A 26,359-nucleotide genomic window follows, 5' to 3' on the forward strand; every position below is an offset into this window, starting at 1 on the left:
TGAATATACAGTAAAATATGAATACCGTCCACAAAACGCTCATCAAGTTCAAGGAATAAGAACACAAACTATGGTTACTGTATCCATCGTGTATCCTATAATACACTGAAAAAAGCTGTAACATATTATTACTGTATCAACATTCATTTTTTTTTTCGTGGAACAAAGCTGTAAGTGACTATTACGGGAACAACCTTTCGACATAAATAGTAGCAATATGATCTTTACCGATTTTTTCCTATTTGGATAAAATATACAATCTTGTAACTGCAACAGTACTTTAGGCAAAAAATAACGAACAAGGTGACATATAATTTATTTTAAGATATTCAGTGGTTTTATAGTTATTCCATAATTTCATTAAATATTTTTTCCTGAACAGTTTCATTTTTACGATTGCGGCTTTATTCCCGGTACCCATCGAATTGTTGGTTTACTCAATTAATCAACATTTTATTATTATTGAAAAATTATAACACGTCCATATTTAAAAAAACAAGAAAATTACAAACCGATCCAAGAGATCATCATTTGTCTAGACAAAAATCAAAATAAATAACCCAAGTCATTTGTATTATTCTAGTTTCACTGAATTTAATATCTGTCTGGGGATTTGTAAGTCGAAAGTTCAGTCTAACTTCTAACTTAACACGATATGCAATAAAGTTGTGCGTACAATAATTGTATGTCTTGTCTATAGACTTATAAACTAGTTTTGTACTTGTATCTGTGGAGGCTGGCAGAGAGCGTGTCTGCATCTCTCTCATCTCCTCACACATTTCTTACAAACATATCACAAACTAATAAAGCATATCATTTAATTTGTGTTAACAAGTATATTCAGCTGTTGTCTATGTACTCGATACCTGCATACATCTGAAAACAATTTCTTTTTTAATATATACTAGCTGTCGCCTGCAACTCCGTTCGTGCGGAATTAAAAAAAACTTAATTAGTAGCCTATGTATTCTTCAAGACTATGTTCTACATCTGTGTCAAATTTCATCAAGATCCATGCAGTTGTTCTATCCATCTAAACATTCACATCTATCTATATATATAAAAGAAAGTCGTGTTAGTTACACTATTTATAACTCAAGAACGGCTGAATCGATTTGACTGAAAATTGGTGGGCAGGTAGCTTAGAACCAGGAAACGGACATAGGATAATATTTACCCCGTTTTCTATTTTTTATTCCGCGCGGACGGAGTCGCGGGTAAAAGCTAGTTTATAATATTAGTAAGATTTCGCATTAAGGTGATGAAAACAGAACGTAAAGGTGATATTACCAGAGGCGGCTACCTGCGCCGGGTGCGCGCCGCCGCCTGCTGCGAGACTGCGCACACAACATTACATCTCTACAATATATACAATCTAATATATAACATGAAGTCAAATATTGTCCTGTAACTGACCTGGAGGTGCGCTGCGTGTGCTGCGTGTGTTGCGAGCACTAGCCGCGGCCGCACGTCGTGTCTTGGGCGCCGGCGGGCCCGCTGTCATACAACATTCAATATGTTTAATAATTTGTTTACAACGAAACTTACAATTAACGCACTTTGCCACTAATCACTTTTTTTTATATTACAAGGTGGCAAACGGCGACTGCTGTCCATAGACATTCGCAATTACAGATGCGTTACCTACCCTCAATCGACGAAGGAGACGCACAAAAAGAGAATATTAGGTCCTTACATATGAAATTGGCGTTTTTCGTACTGGCCACTTTAATCACGAATTTCTCCTCTTTGGTAAGGAATTCCAAATTCAAATTTGTACAGCTATAGACTCATGTATTTGTGGTTCGATGACCGTCATTCATTTGTTTTTTTTCTTCTGTTTTTTTCTGTTTGCGTCACTCATTTTACAAAATGGAAAACTTAAAATATCGCATTATTTACGAGTACGAGTTCCGCCGTGGCACTAGTGCTGCGGAAACGACTCGAAGGGTGAATGATGTGTATGGCGGTCGTGTTGCAAAAGAAAACACAGTTCGTTTTTGGTTCCAACGTTTTCGTTCTGGAAAATTCGATCTGCAGAACGAGCCCCGTGGACGGCCTGAGACTCAAGTTGATAATGAAGAGTTGAAGGCTATTGTGGAAGCGGATCCATCGCAAACCACGTCCGAGTTAGCTGCAGGCTGCGATGTTAGTGATAAAACTGTTTTAATTCACTTGAAGCAAATTGGGAAGATTAAAAAGCTTGAAAGGTGGGTACCTCACGAATTGACTGAAGCAAACCGGCAAACGCGCGTCGACTGTTGCGTTACATTACTAAACCGGCACAATAATGAAGGTATTTTAAACCGAATCATTACCTGTGATGAAAAATGAGTTCTTTACGATAATCGGAAGCGCTCAGCGCAATGGTTGGATCCTGGCCAGCCAGCCAAATCCTGCCCCAAGCGAAAATTAACCCCAAAAAAGTTACTTGTAAGCGTTTGGTGGACTAGTGCCGGTATTGTTCATTACAGTGTTCTCAAATCTGGCCAGACTATTACGGCTGATGTCTATTGTCAGCAATTACAAACCATGATGGAAAAGCTAGCGGCTAAACAACCTAGGCTGGTCAATCGCTCCACGCCACTGCTGCTTCACGACAACGCTAGACCACACACTGCGCAACAGACGGCTACTAAATTAGAAGAGTTTCAATTGGAAAGTCTAAGACATCCTCCGTACTCCCCGGACCTTGCTCCAACAGATTACCATTTTTTTCGAAATTTGGATAACTTCTTGCAAGGGAAAAAATTCAACTCCGATGGGGCAGTCCAAATCGCCTTCAAAGATTTTATTGATTCCCGTCCGACTGGTTTTTTTAGTAAAGGGATCAATGAACTACCTATGAGATGGCAAAAGTGCATAGAAAATAATGGTTCATACTTTGATTAATTAAATATATTATATTAAAAAATATTCGACTTTTTGTTCCTCCCATACAAAACGCCAATTTCATATGTAAGGACCTAATATTTAACCTTCCTATGCATCTCCTCTTCCATCAAATCCACCTCCCCTTCCCATCCTTTGTGAAAGAGGACTAAAATTAGGTCTCCAGCACCGCACTAATTAGACTATAGATGGAATTACTTCCACTTGAAGCCTGTCTTCTTTGTGGTCGTGGTATTTCACTGGGCGAGCCGGACAATTCGTGCAACTGATGTTGTTGTTGCTGACGTCTACCACTGTTACTCATGTAACTCAGTTCAAAGAAATTAACTGAAATACAAGAGAAATATATATTGAATGAAAAAATTCTTACCTTTAGCTGGTGCTGGTGCTGGGTCTGTGTCGGACTTCCTCTTGCGTGCGGACAACGCGCGAGGTTCTGCCGCTGCCTTCTGAAATTCAGACAAACAAACTTTATATAACTTCCATAAGTATAATGTGTATATAATATAGTATATATAGCAAATCTAACTAGCTATTAATGAGAGGGGACGAAGTTACGCTTCTCAAAGAAATTTTTCTCTCTATCTGGAATACTTCAATGTTAATGATATATAATAATAAATATAACTAATTATGATTTTAATTTAATAATAAAAGCTTATACTCACAGTTTTCTGTGTGACGCGGGACTTGTCATTTTTAGCAGCAGTAGTGAGTAGTTTCTGTTTGGCGGCCGCTTTAGACCTCCTGTTAGTGGTGTTGTTCGCCGCTGTCTCTCCACTGACGTTTTGTCGCGCAGTGTTTCTGCGACGAGCTACTTTGACCTCTCCGGCTTTCTCTGGAGAAGCTTCTTTCCCTTTGTTTGTAGTTCTGCCTCTTTTTTTGACAGTAGCTTGGCTCTTGTCAACGGTTCCAGCGGCATTCTGCGTCTGCGCCTGTCTTCCTTTAGCAACGCGCCGGCCACTCTTAACGGATTCCTCGTTCCTATCTTTTGTGCTGTTGGCCACTACTGCTTTAGATGGGGATTGTTCGTTAGCCGTTTTCCTCTTTTTTCCTCTAACGCTAACACTTTCTGTATTACCCTTGTTTGCAGCTCGTCTTTTAGGTGGTTCGATCGTTTCTTGCGGCACCGCCGCCTTGCCTCTAGTCTTTTTCTTTACTTCAACTAACTTCACGGTATTTGGAATCGCTCGTTTTTGTACTAGAGTAGGTTTACTTTCATCTTGCACATTTTTCTGAGCAATAGTTTTCCTTCCTCTTCTTGGCTTGATTTCTGTATCCAGGTCCTCATTGTACGATTTATCATTAGCTTTCGTTTTCTTATTTTCTATTTGTTTGACAGAAAGCGCAGCCACCTTGCCTCTTCCGCGCTTGTTCACAATCTCCACAGGAGGCTCTGATGTAATTGCGTTTATTTTTCGAGTCCTTCGTAAGTTTTTAACCGGTGACCTCTCACTACTTACATTTACTTTAGTTTGCTTCGCAGTTCTAGTTTTCAAATTGGGTGACGGTTTTGTAACAACAACAGTATGTTTTAGGACTTTACTTCTGGTAATTTTCTTAGGTGTTAATATTTTCTCCGCGGATGCTTTTCGTTTACGTGTTGTTCTAGTTTTTGGCGGACTTACTTTGGATGTATTTGAAGCTTTACGTCCTTTGTTCCCGTTCACTGTATCGTAGTTCGCTTCGTTAACCGCGCGAATCCTCTTCCCTCTCGTTTTCTCAGCAGCTTTTGTGGTCAAATTTTCCTGAACAACTTGATCTAGTTTTCGTCGTCTACTTGTCCTAGCTTCCGGCTCCGTATTTTGATTAGCGACCGGTTTCGGACTCAGACCGGGCGGTTTCTTCGTTACTACGATAGACGTTCTTCGTTTTTTCACGTTATTCTGTTCCATGTTGTGATTGGTTTTACGGTTTCTTGTATTTCTCATTTGCATAGGACTAGTAATCTTTTCCTGTTGTTTAGGAGAGAGCTTTTTAGACATGGCTAAATTTTTATTATCACCAGCGGCAGAACTGACATTAGCTTTTCTGGTTTGTAACGTTTTATGTTTTATCCTTTCATTGGGAATCTCTGTCGATCTGAAATAATAAAGATAACAGTTATATAAAATTAAAAAATGTGTTGTTGTTATAGTAAAAAATACACAAAGCATTGGTACTTTCTTAAGCTCCAGTGTAATGCCTTAAAATAATAAGTTTAGTACACCAATGTAGGTAACATTTGATTATAAAATTGAAACACTCGCCGAGTTGAAGCTAGATATCGAATGAAATTTAGGCAAGAAATAAATCGAAACGACTAAAACTTCTGTGATAAAATAAAAAAGCAAACTTACGTGATGTTAGCGCTGAGGTTGTCCTGTTGGGGCGCTATGGGCGCTATGGGCGCTATGGGCGCTATGGGCGCTATGGGCGCTATGGGCGAGACGAGGGCGAGGGCGTGGTGTGCGGAGAGTCTGGCGGGCGCGCGCCGCACCGGTGTCGAGTGCTGCACCGCGCGCTTCTTGATCGGCAGCGAGCTCTTGTGTCCGCTGCCGTGTCCGCTGCCGTGTCCGCTGCCGTGTCCGCTGCCGTGTCCGCTGCTCCGGCTGCGAGACGTCTCCACCACGGATCTCTTCTTGATAGGCAACATGTGCGCTCCGTAAATTTCCGATGCGGACTTTTTCAGTTCGAGAGAGGTTTTAGCTTGTGTAGTACTCCTGGCGCGCCTCGCGAGCACGGGAGTCCCGCCCTCCACCGTGTCCGTGGCCAGCTTGAGCAGTTCCCTCGACAAGTTCGACTTGCTTTTAGATTTGTTCAAGTCGCTCTTCGGCGTCGGCCCCGCGCCCGTATTTGCGTTCCCTGCGGAAGTATCTCCCCTGGCGGGCGCGTCTCTCGGAGATTCTTTGCGCGTGCGCTTCTTCAATTCGTTCTCTAACCAGTCCTCCACGTTATCGTTTATTAAAGTGAAAGAATTTAGCAAAGATTGCGCCTTACGCGATTTCGGTTTTTGGATTAGCTTCGTTGCTAAGCTTTTCGCCCTCGGGTACGCTCTCACCGCCGGCTTGCCCATCAGCAGGTCGAAGGAGGTCTCTGCGTCTGCGTCCGCGTCCGCGTCCAGCCGCTCGCTGAACAGCTCCTCGACTCCGCTCACATCGTCGAGCTCGTTCCTCGGAGAGTGCCGCCGCAGCGTCGCTCTGACGCCGGATACGTCGCGCAGGTCGTTGGCGGGGCTTCTCCTTCTGTACAGATCTCTCACCCCCGAAACTTCTCGCAAGTCGTTCTCGGGCGACTCTTGGAAAAGTAACCTGAGTTTCGGAACCCTTCTCAGATCGTTTTCGGGCGAGGCCGCGAACAATTCTTTAATTCTGACGTCAGACAAACGATTTCTCGGCGTCCTCGCAAAGAGAGATTTAATTCCGGAAACCTTGGTCAAATCGTTTTTAACGGATTTCCTGAGCGTCGTTCTGGCGCTCGCGTCGGCCGTCCCCTGCCTCCATCGCCGCAACTTCAAGCTGACGTTGCGCCGGTCGCCGCCGGTGGTGGTCAGAGGGCTCACGAACACTTCCGGGGTGATGGCCGGCGTTCGCTCCATCGACGAATCGTGACTCGTGATGCCGGTCATAGCGATCGTGTTTCGTGTCGCCTTTTTCGGCGGAGTGGTTTCGTCGCCCATCAGTTGTTTCTTAGAAAATTCGATCATACTCTGGGAGAGCTTTCTCTTCACCGGACTATTGAAAAGTTGTTTAACGATATCGGAATCGTTCAGGTCGTCTATGACGGACCTTATCGATTTCGGCCTCTTGGCGGTCGAATGTTTGTTTTTCACGGCCTCGTAGACGAGTTTAACCGTTTTCTTTGGTGTCATGTCCCCGTCGTCCTGAAGATCGTTTCTAGATCGCGAGGCGGACTTCGTGCCGAATGTAAACGATTTGGAGTTGAGGCCAGTTCGCTTGCGGAGAGCAGACACTCGACCGCCTATAGTTTTCCTGACCGCGGGTCGCGATCTCGGTACGTTCCTACTGGAATTTAATAAGCTCTGTATGTTCAGCACCGGAGTGGAGACTTCTTCGGGGCTGTTGTGGTTTTCAGGGGTGGACATCCCGTTGGGCGGCGAGGTTGGCGCCCCCGCCTGATTCGAGGACCTCGAGGGCCGATGAGATGAACTCGCAACACTGACAGGAGACGAGTCGTCGTCGTCACCGCGACTGCGACTCGACTTCGATATTGTAGAATCCCTCGTGACGTTCGATGTAACATTTCCTGAGGAGTTCTTTAATGTCGAAAAAGACTTTGACCTTCTCGATTTACCGGAAATATTGTAAGTGTCTCCCGTATTATTTGGCGAAGAGAATTTCGTCGTGTCCTTGTCACGAGTGACGCTCTCAGTTCCGTGACCGGGCGAGGTATTCATGTGGCGCGTATTTCTAGTACTATTAAGCGTAATATCTGGAATGTTCTCTATATCTAGCGGAGTTCGAGTCCGCCCTCGCCCGCTGATATCATATGTAGCATCGTGCGGGATGTCAAGAGGGAAGTCGGCCGCGGACTTGGACCGTCTGGATATGATGAGACAGGAGGAGTTGCGGGAGGTGCGGGAGGTGCGGGAGGTGCGCGAGACGGCGGCGCTGCGGGGGCACTGAGGGCGCGGCGCGGGCGGTGCGGCCGGCGTGCTGGCGGCCAGCAGGCGCGGCGCGACCGGCGACCGCAAGCTGCTTCGCGCGCTCCTCTGCGGCGTCGTCAACTTGGAGGTGGTCGCGTCGGACGCGGAGCTGTACACGGAGCGAGGATCACTCGAGTCCATCGATACTAAATCTATCACCGAGTAGGATTCCATTTTGTTATCCACCTTAGAGGAATTACGCGGACTGATAGTTCTCGTGTTGCGGCTCGAGGGCGCGGTGGTGTCCCAGCTGAGGTCGGCCAGGGAGGAGCCCGTGGTTCGATAGGAGCACGATTTATCCGGCGTTTGCAAAACTTTGTGGACCATCAAGCCGCCCCGCGTGGACTTGCTGCGGTTGGGCGAGGGCTGCGGCGGCTGCGGCGGCGGAGAGGAGGCTCCATGCGACGCCTGGCGGGTGAAGGTGGTGCCGAGGGTGTTCTCCAGTATCCTGCCGCTGCGCGAGTGCTGGTGGCGGCGGGGGGAGGGGGAAGGGGAGGGAGAGTCCGGGGAGCTGTCGGAGTAGCGCAGGGCGAGGAGGTCTGCGCCGCACTCGCCGGCCTCGCTCGCGGTCGACATGTCCATGGAGTCGGAGGCCTCGTCCTCGAGGTTGCTTAGATCAAATTTAATGGATTCAACTTTTCTTGAACTCCTGTTGACGGAGGAATTCTTGAGAGCTGATTTTTTTGGATTCGGCAGCGGCGGAGAACGTAGCGAGGTGTCCGGCACCGAGTACGTAGAAATATCGCTTTCGGTCACAACTATCTGTGGCGTCGCGTTCTTTACGTCAGATGTACGTATCTGAAAAATAGTTACAAGTCAAGTAATTATCAAAGTTGTTTTTCGAAAGTTTTTCCACGTTTCCCATTTCTGGCCGTCACTCGTTTTGATTTATGAAGTATTTTAATAAATAACAAACTTGTACAAAAGAGGAAAACTTCACCGAAGGCTCGATGGATATAAGAAATGTAAATAATTCAATAGTTACCACTTGGGCGGAGGTGTTGGTGCCGGCGAGCTGGGGGCTGCGCGCGGGGCGGCGCGCCGGGGTCGCCCCGGGTCTCTTCACTAGCACGCTCGGCGTTCTCGTGGTGCTCGCCTTGGGGTTGACCCGCTTTTTGGGCGTATGTCCCGTCATCAGCATTATGGCCGCTTGTTTTGTGTGATCTGTTCACATATAAAGTACAAATATTTACTCTTAAGTTTCAAATGTCTCCTAGCTTAAATATCTAGACTATATCAGCATATAATGTTTGTGTAGAGATGCTGTGACACTGACCTACAGTGAGAGGGGCTTGTATCTTGGTGACGCGACGTGCGCTGTGTGCGCTGTGTGCGCTCTGTGCGCGGCGCAGCACGGCCAGGCGCAGCGGCGTGCTCTTCTTGGCTGAGCGCGGTCTGCGCTGCGCCGGCGCCGGGCTCTCTCTCGCATGTTTCCTGGGACTAGACTTCCTCGACTCGATCCACATCGATGCCTTCGTCGTGTTCTGTAGATTCATTTGTGGAGTTCTCGGCGCTTTGGATCTACTTTTCGTTTCTTCTGATATGTTGGACGAGCTCGTGTCCCGGTCGCTCTTTATCGTGCCGCGACGTCTGACGTTGGTGACGACGGAAACCACTGAGGATGACAGTTTCTACATGAATACATTTGACGCGAGGACGTGCGGGCGGGGAAGGGGAGGGGAGGGCAGGGTGTGTGACTCACCGATGTTGTCGGCGGCGTCGCGGCGCTGCGGCTGCACCACCGCCACCTGGCGCTCGCTCGCTGCATCACAACACATTGCATTCCATTATTAAACTTATTACTAAGCATAAGCACACATTATTTGCACTGTTCTACATATAATGATCTCAGTTATCTCATAATACATATGTGCGGCTCGTACCTGGTGTGGAGTGCCTGTGCGGGGAGCGCGGCGCATGTGCGGGCGGGGTCGGGGCCAGCGAGCGCCGCGCCGCCGCACGCGCCCGCACTCCGCTCATGCGCGTCACTACTGTACATACATACATACACACATCTCACAAACATATACACTGCTGGTAGACACAATGACAAGGAAAATATTTTCTGTACATGGCTTGTAAACAAACTATTACACTCACTACACATATACCCTTTTTTTTATATATTACAAGGTGGCATACAAATAAGCGGACACATGAATTCGCCAAAATGGCGAAGCGACCGCTGCCCATAAACATTCGCAATTGCAGTTGCGTTGCCTACCCTCAATCGACAAAGAATGAGACGCACAAAAGAGAATATTTAACCTTCCTATTTTTTCCTTTCTTAACCCCTTCCTATCCTTTCCTTAAAAGAAAAGGGTGGGAAGGGAAAGAGGAATAGATTAGGTCTCCGGCACCACACTCATCAGATTGAGTACATACACTGAGTTACTTCCACTTGACGCCTGTCTTCTTTGTGGTTGTGGTATTTCACAGAACGAGGCCAATTCATGCAACAGAATTTGTTTTTTGCTGACATCTACTATTGTTAAAACTCAACTATTTAGTTCTTTACCAATTCTACAAAGCGCCTGTAGCTCTTCTGTTTCATTATAAAACTTTAAATTGTATTTAGATAATTCTAAAACTTTTCAACTACCCTGAATAATAGCTATCAAGTAGAATTGATACTATCATATATGTAAGTTACCTGGTGTGAGTGTAGTGCGTCTAGTTGTGTGCGGGCGCTCGTACCGCCAGCGCAGCTCGCGGCCGCCCACAGCCAGCACGTCGCCGTGCGCCAGCGGGGCCACGCTCACCGCCACGCCGTTCACCAGCGTCTCCCCGCCGCCCACGTTGTGCACCACCGTCTGCAATCACATTACTGTGCTGCTCAATGTTACATTCTCAGATACTTTGCCAACTACAGACTTGACAGACGAAAATACAAGTCTTTTACTCCAACAACAGTATTATGTTTTCAAAATACACTTAAATCTATTCTTAACTAGCTTTTTCCCGCGACTCCGTCCGCGCGGAATAAAAAAAAAAAAGAAAAGAAAACGGGGTAAAAATTATCCTATGTCTGTTTCCTGGTTCTAAGCTACCTGCCCACCAATTTTCAGTCAAATCGATTCAGCCGTTCTTGAGTTATAAATGGTGTAACTAATAGTGATGCAACGGATGTCTGTTTCCGTTTCCGCAAGTGCGGAAGTTCCGCGTGCTTTTCAACATCCGTTTCTGCTTCTGTTTCCGCAACTTTTATAACGGAGATAAAACGGAACTTTACGACGGCTGAGAGATCCAAATGCACGGCGCGAGACGGGCAGTCCGTGCGCGGCCTTTCGGCACTTGTCGCATTTGTTTGTTTACGTACTATTTTGTGAATTTAAGCGCGTAATATTTTCTGCTGCTGTTTGAAACAATCAGTTTCTCTTGCTGGAGTAAACTGTCTAGTTGTTGTCCATATAAAATTTGACAACTGGCAAAATGTGACTATTTCATACTTACGAGTTATTAAATGTACTTTTGAATAAGTGATAACCATGTAATATATCATCATCATTATATAGTTAGAAATATATTTGTCGTTTGTCAACACGAGTGGTTTGGCGAACTTTAATTTGTAAATAGTGTAATTTTGTTTCCTGAAAATAAATTAAAAAAAAAACGCGTATTTTAACTTATTGCAGCGCAGTAAAAATACATACATTGAAGGCTAAAGGACACCGATATCCAATGCCTTAATAAATTAAAAACGAATACAAACTGTTTTTACCGAAAAAAATATTTTTGTAAATATGTTTTTTTAATATTATTTACACTTCTGTTTCCGCATCCGTTTCCGTTTCCGTTTCTGCTAAAATTTATTTTTGACATCTGTTTCCGTTTCTGGTTCCGGTAAGACACTTCCGTTGCATCACTAGTAACTAACACGACTTTCTTTTATATATATAGATTATACATATAACATTGTTACTTTGTCATTTCTATCAGTTTAGATTTTAGGTGTATTTTATAATAATCCTTTATTTTCTTTACTACATATTAACCTGCAAACCTTTTATTATTTTACATTTATACTTATTGTAAGTGAAACATTGCTTTTATAAGAAATAAAGATCTTTAAATCTAATAAGGTGTGTGTAACCTGCTTATCATGCACAACAACAGTGGCGTGGTGCGGCTCCACTGTGGGCAGCATGAAGCGTATATCGCATGAAGAGCTGCTGCCAAGAGTCGCCAGGCCGGTGGGCAGCGCGTACTGCTTCACCTCACGCCCCGCGCGGTCCAGCACGGCCAGATGGCCCCCGGACATGCCTGCACAATCACACACATCACAATGGAGCCTTTGTCGTTGCACAGGGAGAAAGAAACACATATATTGACTTGTTAGCTTTTTAACAACATAATATGAAACTAATGTCCTCAATGTGAAGGTATGTGTTGTCAAAATATTTTAATTGGTTAGGTTACTAGTTGGTACTTTTATAAGGTGTTTAGTAACCTGTCAATTTTCAATAAATCACAATTTTATGTTATCCAAACTTGTTATGAAATAACAAATTTAAAACGACGCTTAATAAATCTTCCTCGCCATTAATCACTTGTAAACATGCAAGAGATAAAGTGACATTTTCCCGCCATAATACATTTGACAGTTGTAAAATAACTTGTGAACACAATAACTCAGAAATAAAAAACGTATCGATACTTGTTTTCACCAAAGCGTGTTTGCTCAAATACAAGGCACATAAAGCATTGAAAATCTGAAAGTGTATAAATAATTAACATGAAAAAATGTATCCGCCGGTGCATCACTCACCGTTTTTACAGCTTCAGTTTCAAACAAAAATATAATCAAAACATGATTTATTAACCTCCGATGATTCAATTCAACGTTTTAAACGCAATGTTTTAAACACTTAAACGATAAAAAATTGATAACTCGATTGTATAGCAAACGAACAAAACAACAATGGCGTCGTTCGTAATTCGTTTTTGATTTTTTCTGTTTTTTATTTCTAGCCTGGCACTCTTCGTTGTCCGGCGCTCCGTTCGCAAATAAATTACAACCAGAGACAATGCAAACAATATACCACAAACTGTTCCTGTCTCTATGGATATCCTATATTTTTATTCTGTGGTAGTCCGGCCAGTGCCGTGCCGATTCGATTTAGTTTCGAAAACACAAATAATTCTTCATCTGAGCGAAAACATGACTGAACAGCAGAGCAATGTCAACAAGACGAATTTATAAGAACCACTGATAAAAACAAAATTTAACGAAATGGATGTTACACATTCACACAACCAAAGTTATTGGTTTGTGCTCAGGGAAGATCAAAGCAATGTTATTTTCAGTAGCAATAATTTTGCTATACAAAATCCTCAAAGTAAGTACATATGTTAAAATCATTAGAAAACAAATTATTAAAGAAAATTTAAAATGTAACTGACAATAATCCATTGGGATGTAAGAAAATCAAATAGCCCAATTCGTTGCCATAGTTTGAATAGTTTTGATAACTTTACTTAAAATCTTCCTTTTCCCTACTACGCCACACTTTTCTTCCTATGTTTAATGGATATCTATATTTACATACAATTTCTATACAAAAGATTCAGTTTATTTTCATGAATTGTATTTATCATAACATCAAGTTCCAGGCCAAGACACTGGGAATGGTATAGAGACCCTTGACACCAGGCAGTACATACAAATAAATGAAGCACCTTTACCCATATCTGATGAAGCTTTAGAGCATTGTAAAAAGGAAGCCCTAGAGACATTAAAAGAGGAAACGTTTTGGGACAAGAACAAAATAAAATTATTGCTCACACTCTGCCTTGACCAAAGGTACAAAAATTTAAACAAGGACAAAGTTTTATGGAATGAAATTGCTGTCAATGTGGGAACTTCTCCTGGAGAGTGTGATAAGAAATTTAGGAATCTTCGAAGAACATACATTAGATTGCTAAAAAAGAAAAGATTAGGTAAAGACATTAAATGGGTTCATTATAACATTTGTGAAGAAGTATTCAAAGATTGTAAAACCTTGTCACCCTCATTATTGGAAACCTGGGAAGATAACAAAATAAGAAGGATGCTAAACCTGTATTTGGAAAATATTAATAAATTTCGGAACCCTGACTGTTTGCAGAAGGATGTTTGGAAAGAAATTGCTCAACAGTTAAATACAACAGAATACAATTGCTATCACAAGTTCAAAAATTTAAAAAGAACCTATTTCAATTGGTTGGAGAGGACTAGGGATACTGGCAAATTAATAAAATGGCCTTATCGAAACTATTTTGAAAGAATATTTTACAACTACAACCCTAATGTGGGCCCTTGGGATAGAAATAAAATACAAAAGCTTATTGCGGCATATGGCCAAATAGCTCATAAATTTGTAAACCCAAGAATGCAAAAAAAAGAACTTTGGAAAGAAATATCAAATATAGTAGGAGAGAATCCAAGTAATTGTGATAGAAAATTTAGAAATTTGAAACAAACATATATAAGATTAAAAATGAGAGCAGAATCAGGTAGATCAATAACAAAGTGGTATTACTATAAGGATTTTGAATCAATATATGAGAACAGCAACTTCAGTGGCAATGATGGGGTTCCAAGACTTTTGTGCAAAAATCAGGATGGTGACTACATCCATCAAATGCTTACTTTCTATTTAAATAATAAGGAAAAGTTTAGGGACCCATTAACGAAAAAGAAAAATCTATGGAGACAGATAGGGCCCAGTTTGGGTCTCTCCACAGAAGAGTGTGATAAAAAATTCAGAAACTTAAAACAAACATATATTAGACTAGCAGAGAAAAAAAGAGCGACTGGTAAATGTAATCAATGGCCATATTACACTTACTTTGAACAAATTTATGATCAACCAAAAGTGAACAAGGAGTGCAGTCACAAGTGCACCATTGACAATGTCACACTTACAGAAATTAAAACAGCTGTTAGAAATATACACCAAAATGAAGGAAAAAGTAAATTTGAGAAGTTGGTGCAAGTAATAGAAGATTCAAATGCAATTCAAAGGGAGAGAAATAATATCCTTCATGCACTGCTTCACAGGCATTGACATGTTTTTTATAGTTTTAATCATTACACTTCTCTTACAAAACCATGTCTTACTTGTAATACTTGGAAACTTTCATATGAGGTAAATAAAAAGCAAATAGGATTGTTTAAAAATGGTTTTATTAATACCGTTCTTACATTTTTATATGTACAGTTTTCATTCTGAAAGGTGTTAAAATTTGAATAATGTCTCCGGCAACTAGTTGACAATGACTTAATGTACACTGATTATGCTTACCTCTTAACTTAAAAATACATCTGTGTGAATAAAAGCTTATCATAAATTTGACGTCAATAACACTATACCACAGTTAGGAATGAAATTTAGTACTGAAAAATAGTGAAGTAATCACACTTGGCCACCGGCAACCGCACAGTTTTATTTTGTGGGCACTGCTGTCAAATAGAGGTTGCTACATTTTACATCACTTGCAATTTTTTAAGACAAGTGGAACTCAAACAGTGTAGCAATCGTATCTTGAACATAACACACACACACACGCGCACACCCTCACTGGCTCAGGCACACAGAGTCGATATAATGCTAACCTAGTCTGAATTACCACACTATATTGTTACAACTAAAATGCCTCTGCTGCCGCTCAAAGTCATCACCACACATTTTATTTGAGATTGTTTTTTGAACTGAGTTTGAAACTGACTTAAAAGTAAATCGCAATAGGTAAGTTTACCTAAAATAGTTATCATCAGTCTCCAACAGAATCCATCTAAGTAAAGGTGTGTCGTGAGCGGTGCTCAGGCTTAGAGGCGGTTCACTTCTTGGCATTCTTCTTGGGCGATGTAGCCTTGCCTTTGGCATTGTTGGACATTTTAGATTTTTTACCCTTGGGCTCGCCTTCCTCATCATCTTCATCCTGTCAAAACATTTTGTACAATTTGTAGAGACATTTACTTCATACAATGTACCAAATAACACAACAGCTAAGCTATCAGAAGGTAAAGGGGTACTGAATGAGTACAGAAAACCAACAGCCAATGACAATGTGAGTGGTCAACACTCGGCACATTCTGCAATTAGCACTTTTGTTCGGGCCCAGTTTCACCAAATAATAATGGCAACAGAAATAACTTGACTTATATCACAAGCTAATGATGCCATTATATTTTGCAGAATTGGGCCATTGCCCTTTTCCCTCTGGTGAGCATGTAAGGAACCCATACATAATTTGATATTAGTTGAAGGTTTTCAGTACCTCATTCGCCTTGCGCTTGCCAGCTCCTTTCCTTTTATTTTCATCTTCCTGTAAATTTAGTAGTCTACTATATCACCAATACCAAATATATCTTAGTAAATAAAAATTTGTGCCAACTACAAACTACACAAATACATGAACTAGGTTTTTAAACTTGATAGAATAAGAACAGTGTCATGTCATGCATAACTGTATGGAAATCTTAAAACTATTTGTCAATGTTTGGTCAAAATGTCATATTTAAGTAAATATATTGTGTTATACCGCTTGTGTCTGCTAAACAATGGTCACTAAGAAACTGAGGTCACACAAACCTTAAATTGGGAATCGTCTCCTTCCTCTTCATCCAACATCTCCTCTTCCATCTCATCCATGTCTTCAAATTCCTCTACAAGCGCGCCCAGTAAATGTTGTCCAATTAGATGGACTGGCCCAGAGCCCTGAGTGACAAGAATTGAAGAATGTAGATACAAAAGTTTACATTTTGTCAATTACTTACAAAAAATTAGGAAATCAGACAAATGCCTCGAATCAATCATTATCAGGCAGTGTAAAGTCAAAACGACTTTACACACCCGTCAAATACAAATGGTTTGTTTTATCATCATATAAGAAGTAGCAATCACCAATATAATTCCATAAGAATTTTGTTAATAAATATAACTGCACAATTAAAAGTAGTTCATAAGATCATTCGATTTTAAGATTTATATACACATAATTTTCGAGTAATAGAAAATTAACCTGAGTGAGAGTGAAAGTAACTGGTGCATCAGGGAATTCAATGTCTAAGCGTGCGTGCCTCGTCTCACCCACTTTGAGTATAGCTACAGGAATTTTGATTGAATCCTGTAGGCACATGGTTTCCACCTGGAATCAAATTACACAATTATGTATTATTAAATCTTTTTCTCTTAACACCTACCTACAAAATTTGTGCAATAGTTTAATTTTAAATGTTTCTTTGTGTTCACATTGAACTTAAATGTTGTAAATGCTTTTACATACTATTGATAGCTATAGATAGCTACAAGTAGCGTAGGGAAGCCAAGCTAAATTTAATCTTAAAGAAATTAACCTCTAAAAACCACATCACATGGTTTACTATATTACTCACATAGAAAAGATTCATGCTTCTTGAATAGGCGTTTTTGGTTCCAGAAAACAAGTATTTTAAAGTGTTACAAATATACACAGTACCTGTACAACATTGAGTTCATCAGGTTTTGCATCAGGCCCCAGCAGCGCTTGGCGGATTAATAGCTTATTGCTGCGTGGATACTCGGCTTTCGCTTCCGGATCCCATGTCTCCGACTGATGTGACGACGATAAGGTTACACCTATAAACCAAAGTAAATAATAATATCTAACTAACGTGTAACCTTTAAATATAACCTAAAACTTTTTTAGAGTTGTATTGACAACGTACACTGTGAAATCAGACATTAGAAACACATTACGCATATTTCCACGAAACAAACTAAAACGCACACCAGAGACGCTTGGACGCCATACTTTCAAATTGCCCGCCTTGACACTACTTTTACCCATGCGAAATACACGCTTGTTAGTTTGCATACCGAGACTAACCTTAGATTGCTTACCATAAGCGGCCTTTTAGTTAAATCTAGAAACGCCATTTCAATGAATGATAACAATTACCTGGCTTTTATCATTTCAACTTGAAAATGGCGGCAATTTAATAAACACACAGTAAGCCATAGAATATTTTAAAACATATGTGAATTTGAGATTTTGCCGTACATTTTACAATATTTTCTACGCCATGTAATATTAATTACAAAAATTTATATCGCAATATAAAATGGCGAAGTAGCCGGGTGTCAATGGATACGCCAAAGTAAAGACGGTTGACCATGCAAAGTACTAGGTTTACACCATAAATATTATCTCGATTTATAACAGCACTTTATAAAGAATAAAACTTACCATAAAAGTACTCGTCCGACATGGTGATTTCACTAATTTATTGAGATTTTGCGACACGTTCTCATGCGTTGCCGGCACACACAAATCTGGGATCAGTGTTGCCCGTTTTGGCAAGGCGCAAAGAGTATTTGGCAGTTGCACAGTGCACACAGAGTAATTTTGTACTGTTGGAAAACTGGATAGGCTGTAAGCCGTGGTTTTTTGCGCCTATTTCATTTTTGCCATTTTAAAACAGACTGGAAACGATTGTTGGTTCCGGTGTGTATTTGAACGAATATTATGAGATGAAGTAACGGTCAAAAAAATTAAGACTTTTTTAAGTCAGAAAAACTGTAATTTCCAAGGATTTTAACTTGAAAAATGTACTCCATTTAAAAATCTTATGCATTGTTTTAACTACCTTAGTTCATTTCCTGATATGTAAAACATCATAAAACTTTTATTTTAAAATTAATACTTTAATCAAAAGGATATTTAAAAACGAAAAGAGAAAACAGTAAAAAACAAAACAGTTTATTATAAATCTATTTAAAATAAACCAAATTGCCATCGGACTTTGACTTATAAATTTCTTTACGAAAGTGCGGTGACAAACTATTGTGCAAACTTTTAAAATTAGTTAAACCTTCATGCCGTCTAATAAAATAAGTAGCATTTGTCGATAATGATCGCCGGAGCTGTGGTTTTTTGGTTTTTAGTATATTTTTATCTTTCTCCTCTAAAGTAGTATTTTTTTGGAATTTAATATTAGATACGCTAAAACCTCTTTTTGAACAAATTTCGTTTTCATGCGTCATTTGTATTTTCAATTGTGTATTTTCGTAATGGAGCCTGGTATTAATTTGCAATAGTTTAATAAATTTTTTGCCAGGCTTTGATATGTGAGACATTTTCAATAAACGATTGAGCAATGCGTCCAATACTTTTCTATTATCTTCTAATATAGACACAATATTGTCGCACATCTGAAAAAATATTCTCATTTCAATGTGGAGAAGTATAAGCATAAAGTTATTTTCAGTCAAAAATCTTTGACTATTAAATATAGTCGAATTTCGACTAATGGACGATCACCAGAAGACAATCATCTAAAGGCGATTACGCATTCAGCTCGTCGAGTAAGGGAACATTTATAAATTTGTCAGAAGTCCCAAAAAGTAGGGGACGCAATTCCAATAAAATATCTTATTTTACCAAAATTTAAAATTCGTGAATGAAGTTGCCTATAATTAGCTGTAGATAACTATATCGGCTTATGATAAACTAAACATACCTTTTTACTTTGCTTCTGTAATTTAATAAATCGTTTTTGCAGCGACATTTTGCATGATTTAACTTTCAGATATTTGGTACATATGTTGTAAATTATGTGATCTTTTTCTTGGATTTCCTCTTCCAATGACGGAAATATTCTTTCTCCTTCACACTTGATAAATAAAATATTATGACAAAAATAGTTAATTTTGTATTACAAAATGTGCTCATGCACTCAAAGCAGTCCAAACAACTTACACGAGTTTCAAAGATTGTGTTTGTCTCACGTCTTACAGATAACCTTTTAATGTCTTGTAACAAATATTCCTTCTCCTTAAAATGTATATCCCTGAGAAGAAAAGAGTATCCAGTCATACGTATTAAATATGAATATCTCGGTAAACGCATCAGTCGCGGAAAGTTAATTTACCTCTCGTCTGTCAACTGCTGATACAGATTTCGATTTGTCCTCTGTGCGCACTTTAGTTCTTTGTATATATTTTCTTTCTCTCGGGTTAAAATTGCTATCGCAGTGTCCCTCTTCTCCAAAGATTTTTTTAAAGTTTCATTGTTATGTTGAAGAGCTGCAATTATGTTTTCAAGTTTTATTATTTCTTCCGGTTGATAAATACTTTTGCTTGAGGAAGACGAAGATCTGAGAGAGCTTTTAGATATATTATGACTGAAATTCATTCAAAAAATATAAAATTGCCTTCAATTTCCAAAAGCGAAACATTGGTTTCGCAGTCATATTTCAACTGTCACTTCTTCTGACTTCTTCCATCAAAGTTTAAATATCTATAAAGTGCGACCAACTTATCTGGATATAATTTAGGGAAAAGCTACAAGAAGCTAGAAAGATAAGTTACAATATCGCATTAGATTAGCATCGCATAGAAGTCAGTGCATGCACAGAGTTTGGAAGATTCTCGAGGAAACTAATCGATATATATAAAAGAAAGTCGTGTTAGTTACACTATTTATAACTCAAGAACGGCTGAATCGATTTGACTGAAAATTGGTGGGCAGGTAGCTTAGAACCAGGAAACGGACATAGGATAATTTTTACCCCGTTTTCTATTTTTTATTCGGCGCGGAAGGAGTCGCGGGTAAAAGCTAGTTTATTATAAAAAAAGAAATACTTGGTTTGTGCCAAATTAAAATTATTTTGTTGAGATCGAAAAAACATTTAGAAATAATTTCAATTTTTAAAATTTATCATGTAATCTTTCAGTTTTAGGTGACCGTTGTTAATCCTAATTTTCTTATTAGAAAAAAGAGATCGTATAAGAGAAATTAATTCTCCATTTTAATTTTTTTGTTAATTCTTTATATAAAACGGAACACGGCCAACATGGGAATCATGTCAAAAATCATGATTGGCCGATTGTTTTTGCAATCTATTTTCATTGGCTCACATTTCACAAACAGAGTGCACATCCTGGCACAGCCAATCGGTGCAAGTTGACATTTTATAAAAAAATTCTATCATTAATAAAAAAATCTCGAAGGAAGAATTACCAACCTCCGTTTAGATTGACACAGAGTTGACACAAATTTATTTGTCAAAATACCATACAAACATTATTTCTTTTACGTTTTAGTCATCAGTTCTGATTTTGTTTCCTCGATTTTCTGTGAATATCACCTTGCAGCCAAAAATCTAACCAAAGCTTGTAAGTTGCAAAAGGATCATCATACTGTGCTCTATTTCCGTAATCATCGGATCATCGCGAGTGAGTGAATTGTACTCTTGGTTTCTCGTTCTTGACCTTAGTTTGGCTAACGACACCTCGATACAATTTTAAGTTGTGTAACGACGCCAGAAGTAAATGCCAAATCTCACTTCGACGCTTTATTGTTCGACAATAATACGTTTCGATGTCCAACACGGTATTCTGTCAAAAAACCTAATAAGAATTTTCTTGTAAGAATCGTTTACTCCCGCTTTTTGTAGCGAAACTAACTGTAAGTAATAAATAGTGTTGAATATTTCGATGTGCACATTGTACATTTATTAATTAGTCATGTAATTTTTTTTTTAGCTGAAAACTGAACGCGCATAACTAAATGCTCTTATAGAGCAAGTTGACCACTTTTACAAACAATAATAAGAAGGTTATGTTACAATGCCAGCCTCATAGTTGTTAACATAGGACTTAGTTGCAAGGAGGCAGGTACATATGTTTTTATTGATGGTACAATGAGCGAGGAGGCACATAATGATAGCAGCAAGAAGACTGCATCGGTTGCCGAGTCGCAGGAGTCAGGTGCCCAGGGTGCGGAGAGCATCCCCGCACAGCTGGACGCTTCCACTAATGTCTCACATGCGCAGCTCGGACAGGTAACATCTGTCTCTATCTATTTCAAAGCCTTAATATTTATTGGGTTAAAAAATGATTTACGTAATTAAAAATATTGTAAACAGTTATTACACAACATACTTTATGCTAATACTTGTAAGTACAAAATATTTCCGGAAAAACACTGATAATTAAGTTCTATTTAGTAAAAGTTAATCTAGGATGATTCCTATTAAGACTTACTTTTCCAGCATTCATTTTTTTGCATATCTTCATTGAACCATATTGGTTAACATGGCCAGGAAATCTATTTTAAAACTAGAAAGTAATGAAACTTGTTGTACCTTTGTAAGGATATTGAAGTTGTTTATATCTATTTCCTTATGAATAACAATTGTTTCTTGTGGTAATTAAAATATAAATGGTAATAATTAATAAACCTTTTGTAATGTAAAAGCTGATAACAGTTGTATACATTTATATGTACTAATACTGTAAAGAGGAAAGATTTGTATTTTTGTATGTAACAAATAAACTCAAAAACTGGATCAATTTAAAATAAATTTATGCCATTAGAAAGCTATATTATTACTAAGTAAAATAGGTTATATTCATAATTAGATTTTTTTTTATTCCATTCAAAGTCGTGGGCAAAAGCTACTTTCTTATAAATAATTCTCTGTATTAGTTGAAATGTTATTGAATTTGAATGTGGTCATAATTTTTAATTATATGCAAAACTTATCTAACTACTTAAATAGAGGAAAGGATAGACAGAATAAATGTATAAATCCCCTTCCTGCATTCCTCACCCCCATCTAAGACAAGTATTTATTAAATATAGTCTGGAGGGGGATGAAATCTAGAGATTTGTGTGTGTTCATTCAGTAAGAGATATTAAACAGTTGGCTGAATTTGCAGATGACGGCGGGCTCGGTGCCACACTCGGAGGGCAAGTGGATGTGTGAAATGTGTACTTATGAGAACTTCCCACTTTCCAGGAAGGTAATGTTGCAATACAAGTGGTAAAAATTAAGGAAATGTAAATAAAACTAAAATTGCTTTTTTACAATATATAATACTGACACATTCTGTTTATATAGTATCTCAATCACTGACAATAAGAACTGAAAATTGAGTTCACGGGCCGGCGTGCCTGTGATATCAGGGTTTTTATGAGACCGGTACTACTGATATGACAGCATAGAGGTCAGATGTATATCCTTTGCCACCCGGGCGAAGCCGGGGCGGTCGCTAGTTAAACAATATTTGTAACACTGGTCTCATTATATCAAAGGAATGATGTAGAAGAATTTTATATTAAATAAAGTTGTGAAAAATGTTGCATTGAAAACATAATTTTGTGATAAGTAGGTCAATATACCAGTCATTGTACCGTTTGTGGGAATCACGTGTAAATATAAACCAATATAAACATAATATGCAGAGTAAATGAGATGTTATTGTAGGTAAGTATAGAGTATAGAGTTGTATATCAGTGTTGTGTGTGTGCAGTGCACTATGTGCCGCACCCCCAAGCCCTCGCTGGGGGAGGACATCTTCAAGCTGCAGCAGGACGGTGCCAGCGCGTTGCCAGCGCAACAAGTCTGTGGTCAGTCAGATTCTTTCTTACATTAAGTGATTTGAGAAATTAATAAAACATTGATGATGATCTCTATGGTTTTTACCACAAGGGTTAAAATGATACATTTGGATGCAAATGAAATAGTTGTAAATTTCTTGTTTTTTGTTTAAAATATGTTTGTGTCATCAACAGGTGCGGAGGCGGTAGCGGAACGTTTAAAGCCGTTGAGAATATCATCTCCGCAAGGCCAGGCCAGCGCCTCCTCCGTCAACAAGTGGGCTTGCTCAGTAAGTTTGTTGTTTAAGTGATGTTAGAAAATAATACGTTGTGTTGCCTTACTTGATTGTACTTTTTTAATAACATTGTTGTTTTATACAGACATGTACTTACGAGAACTGGCCGCGCTCGCTCAAGTGCGCCATGTGCGGCGCCGCGCCCGCACCACACCTCGCGCACCACGCGCACCACGCGCACCACGCGCACCACGCGCACCACGCGCACCAACAGAATGACGGTCAGTACAATACATTGATAAATACATTTATGTGATACGTAAACTTGTTAGAGAAGGACACATTGATTGTTGCAGGTGGTACTGAGATGTGCAACAACAGTCAGAGCGGCGCGCACGAGGCGGACGTCACTCGCCGCAGCAAGCGCAGGAACAATCCCGACTGGCTGTGGCTGCAGGCCTGTCTCGGTGCGTACTCGCTGCACGCTGCACGCTGCACGCCGCACGCTGCACGCTGCAGGCTGCACGCCGCACGCTGCAGCAGACACACGAGTGCAGTATTGTGTGTGCAGGCGTGGTGGAGGGCGAGGCGCGCTGTGTGGAGGCGTACCTGGCGAGCGGCGGGTCTCCGGCGCGCGCGCTCACGTCGCCCGAGGTGCAGCTGCTCAACCGCGCCTCCGCCTTCGACACCGGACACACGCTCGTGCACCTCGCCATCAGGTACTCCTCGCTCTCTGACGCTCCTCTCCTCCTCACCTCGCCCCCACACCTCCACACACGTACACGTGCGACATGTCCGCAGGTTTCAGAGACAGGACATCCTGTCCACGTTGCTGTCGCGCATCTCCGGCGGCGGGCCCGGCCTCAAGCGCTCGCCATCTTACATAGGTGAACTATCGACACTCGTATCTAACTGTTACAACTCTACTTTAAACTATTTCAAACATAACATTTATACTTTTTCAACAGCAATTACTTTTATTAGCACTATTTTACGCGTCTAAGTAAGATATATACTGTATTGTATTCTAATAATAATTGTACGTTGTGGTGTGTGGTGTATCGCGTGTGACGCCACAGCGCCCGACTTGGCGGCGGCCATCCGGCGACACATGGCGGGCTGTTTGCGCACCAAGAAGGGCAACTTCCCCTGCAGATACATCAACGAGTTCTGCACATTCACCCTACCCGCAGGTAACATCTCAGCAGGTCTCTCGGCGAGTGTGTTACACGTGTACTGTTAGTGCACGAGACGAGCTAATTGTGTGCGCAGAGATAGAGGAGCTGCCGGCCGCGATCCAGGAGCAGCTGTTCTCCGAGCTGCTGGACCGCGAGGCGCAGCAGACGCTGGAGGCCGAGCCGCCGCTCATCAACTGGAGCCACGAGCTCACAGTCACCCTTGGTAATGCGTCTCATACACATACATATGTAATGTACGGTTTGTAGTGTGTATGTACGTGTAACATAAAGTATATTGCGTGTGTGTGTGTCAGGGTCGCGGCTGTACGCGCTGTGGAACAGGTCCGCGGGCGACTGTCTGCCGGACGCGGTGTGTCAGGCCGCGTACGGCGTCTTCGACCGCGGCAATGCGCTGCGTCAGGCGCTCGCTGACTCGCTGCATCACGCTCACAGGAGGTACGCGGTTGAATCTCAACCACATCAACACCACCTCGAATTACAATAACCATTGGCATGTGTCGTGTGCAGTTTCTACGAGCGATGGCAGGCGTGGGAGCGGTGGCAGGCGTCGCTGCTGCAGTACGCGCCCGAGGAGAGTCAGCTGCGCGCCGAGTGGGCTCGCCTCACCGCCGCCGCCGCGCGCCCCGGCACCCCGCTGCACCAGGTGACGTCACACGCCCCGCCCACACGCCCCACACGCCCCGCCCACACGCCCCACACGCCCCGCCCCACACGCCCCACACGCCCCGCTCACCGCGCTCTCCCGTGTGCAGGTGCACGTGTTCGCGTTCGCGCACGTGATGCGGCGCCCCATCATAGTGTACGGCGTCGACGTCGTCAACTCGTTCCGCGGCGAGGCGCTCGGATACGCCAAGTTTCAAGGTACCTTTGTATAGTTTGTAGTACACGCGTGTCTCCCCGAGAGATAGAGAGAGGTACATGTACAGTGTTGTCTGTGTGCAGGCATCTACCTGCCGCTGCTGTGGGAGCCGGAGTTTTGCTGCAAGTCGCCGCTGTGTCTGGGCTACACGCGCGGTCACTTCTCCGCGCTGGTGCCGCTGGAGCCCTACCCGCACAGGCACTCATATATATGCAGGTACTGCAGTATACAGACGTTACTGTCGCTGAACATTAACTGTACAATATGTATGTATGTATGTATGTGTGTGTGTCGCAGGGAGCAGCAGAAGGAGAGCGAGGAGGTGACGTTCCTGCCGCTGACGGACTCCGAGGGCAAGCTGCTGCCCGTGCACTTCCTGACCGGGGACGAGGTGCGAGCGGTGGTGCGGTGGGGGGTGGTGGTGGTGGTGGGTGGGGCTCGTGTGTATATGTTGTAACTGGTGTGGTTGTGGTTGTGTGGTCAGGGCGGCGAGGCGGGGGGCGAGGCGGCCGTGCGGCGCTACGTGTCTGCGGCGGCGCTGGGCGGAGGCGCGCGCGCAGCTCGCCAGCGTCTGCACCCGCGTCCACTGTTGCAGGCGCAGATGCTCGAGGAGTGGCTCAACCACTACCGCAGGCTCGCGTCAGTACTCCCATCTACCTCCTACCTCCTACCTGACCATGAGACGTTTCATCTGTATATGTTAACCAAGGTGAGAGTGTAATGTTGCAGACAGCAGAGCCGCGGCCCCTTCCCGCCGCGACTGCACGCCGCCGCTGACTTCTCCAGCGATCCAGACAGCGACGACGAGTGACCTCACGCCGCCTCACCACCTCATCACCTCACGACCTCGCGTCACCACCTCATCGCCTCACAACCTCACACCAGGTGGCGCTTCACATGCAACTGTCAAAATCATTGTCCAACTTTCCGTCAATTAATCGACTTATTGTTTATTTTCAATGATTGTAAGATTGTGTACTAACTGTATACAATATACATGTTTCATCTCGCGAACTAACACAATGTATATTTTCAAATTACTAAATTGATACAGTTGTATAAATTGTGTTTGTATAAATATTAACTTGTACACGCGTACTTCACAACATATTGAATATTATGTGATACAAGTTAAAAAAAAAACTGGAAATGTTTTCAGTTTTCAGATTTACATTTT

General features: G+C 41.7%; 4 protein-coding genes and 1 long non-coding RNA gene across 11 annotated transcripts; 2 read left to right on the top strand and 3 right to left on the bottom strand.

The window, feature by feature from the left end:
- Positions 1-1,393: 1,393 nt before the first annotated feature.
- Positions 1,394-12,524, bottom strand: LOC106713984 (serine/arginine repetitive matrix protein 2). The gene is made up of 11 exons (XM_014506896.2): positions 12,306-12,524; positions 11,631-11,800; positions 10,191-10,350; positions 9,421-9,528; positions 9,240-9,299; positions 8,814-9,152; positions 8,523-8,701; positions 5,232-8,335; positions 3,561-4,974; positions 3,263-3,341; positions 1,394-1,497 (listed from the first exon to the last, which is right to left on the bottom strand). Exons 2-11 carry the CDS (start codon positions 11,796-11,798, stop codon positions 1,394-1,396), a joined length of 5,715 nt encoding a protein of 1,904 aa, XP_014362382.2. The 5' UTR covers positions 11,799-11,800; positions 12,306-12,524.
- Positions 12,525-12,676: 152 nt separating this feature from the next.
- On the top strand, positions 12,677-14,699 carry LOC106713995. 2 transcript variants are annotated; one of them, XM_014506905.2, is made up of 2 exons: positions 12,677-12,876; positions 13,151-14,699. In XM_014506905.2, exons 1-2 carry the CDS (start codon positions 12,771-12,773, stop codon positions 14,584-14,586), a joined length of 1,542 nt encoding a protein of 513 aa, XP_014362391.2. In that variant the 5' UTR covers positions 12,677-12,770; the 3' UTR covers positions 14,587-14,699. The 2 variants fall into 2 exon arrangements, with proteins under 2 accessions (XP_014362391.2, XP_014362390.2); XM_014506904.2 differs by having other exon boundaries at positions 12,680-12,876; positions 13,145-14,699.
- On the bottom strand, positions 14,686-17,890 carry LOC106713996 (nucleoplasmin-like protein). Of its 2 annotated transcripts, XM_014506906.2 has the most exons (6): positions 17,750-17,890; positions 17,000-17,139; positions 16,544-16,669; positions 16,114-16,239; positions 15,800-15,847; positions 14,686-15,460 (listed from the first exon to the last, which is right to left on the bottom strand). In XM_014506906.2, exons 1-6 carry the CDS (start codon positions 17,769-17,771, stop codon positions 15,359-15,361), a joined length of 564 nt encoding a protein of 187 aa, XP_014362392.1. In that variant the 5' UTR covers positions 17,772-17,890; the 3' UTR covers positions 14,686-15,358. The 2 variants fall into 2 exon arrangements, with proteins under 2 accessions (XP_014362392.1, XP_014362393.1); XM_014506907.2 differs by lacking the exon at positions 15,800-15,847 and having other exon boundaries at positions 17,750-17,889.
- A 1,167-nt stretch (positions 17,891-19,057) lies between these two features.
- On the bottom strand, positions 19,058-19,821 carry LOC106713993. The gene is made up of 3 exons (XR_001357151.2): positions 19,434-19,821; positions 19,262-19,352; positions 19,058-19,175 (listed from the first exon to the last, which is right to left on the bottom strand). It is a non-coding gene; the product is annotated as an uncharacterized LOC106713993 (long non-coding RNA).
- Positions 19,822-20,435: 614 nt separating this feature from the next.
- Positions 20,436-26,283, top strand: LOC106714002 (ubiquitin thioesterase trabid). 5 transcript variants are annotated; one of them, XM_014506914.2, is made up of 19 exons: positions 20,436-20,739; positions 20,813-20,971; positions 21,049-21,347; positions 22,228-22,311; positions 22,822-22,918; positions 23,084-23,178; positions 23,270-23,405; positions 23,481-23,591; positions 23,696-23,843; positions 23,926-24,011; positions 24,204-24,317; positions 24,397-24,525; positions 24,617-24,758; positions 24,831-24,966; positions 25,076-25,184; positions 25,266-25,398; positions 25,480-25,573; positions 25,667-25,821; positions 25,912-26,283. In XM_014506914.2, the coding sequence occupies exons 3-19, from the start codon at positions 21,207-21,209 to the stop codon at positions 25,991-25,993; spliced, it is 1,992 nt and encodes a 663-aa protein (XP_014362400.2). In that variant the 5' UTR covers positions 20,436-20,739; positions 20,813-20,971; positions 21,049-21,206; the 3' UTR covers positions 25,994-26,283. The 5 variants fall into 5 exon arrangements, with proteins under 5 accessions (XP_014362400.2, XP_014362402.2, XP_014362399.2 ...); XM_014506916.2 differs by having other exon boundaries at positions 20,436-20,679; XM_014506913.2 differs by having other exon boundaries at positions 20,436-20,971.
- Positions 26,284-26,359: the final 76 nt, after the last annotated feature.

This window comes from Papilio machaon, chromosome 24 (assembly GCF_912999745.1).
Source record: "Papilio machaon chromosome 24, ilPapMach1.1, whole genome shotgun sequence".
NCBI lineage: Eukaryota > Metazoa > Arthropoda > Insecta > Lepidoptera > Papilionidae > Papilio > Papilio machaon.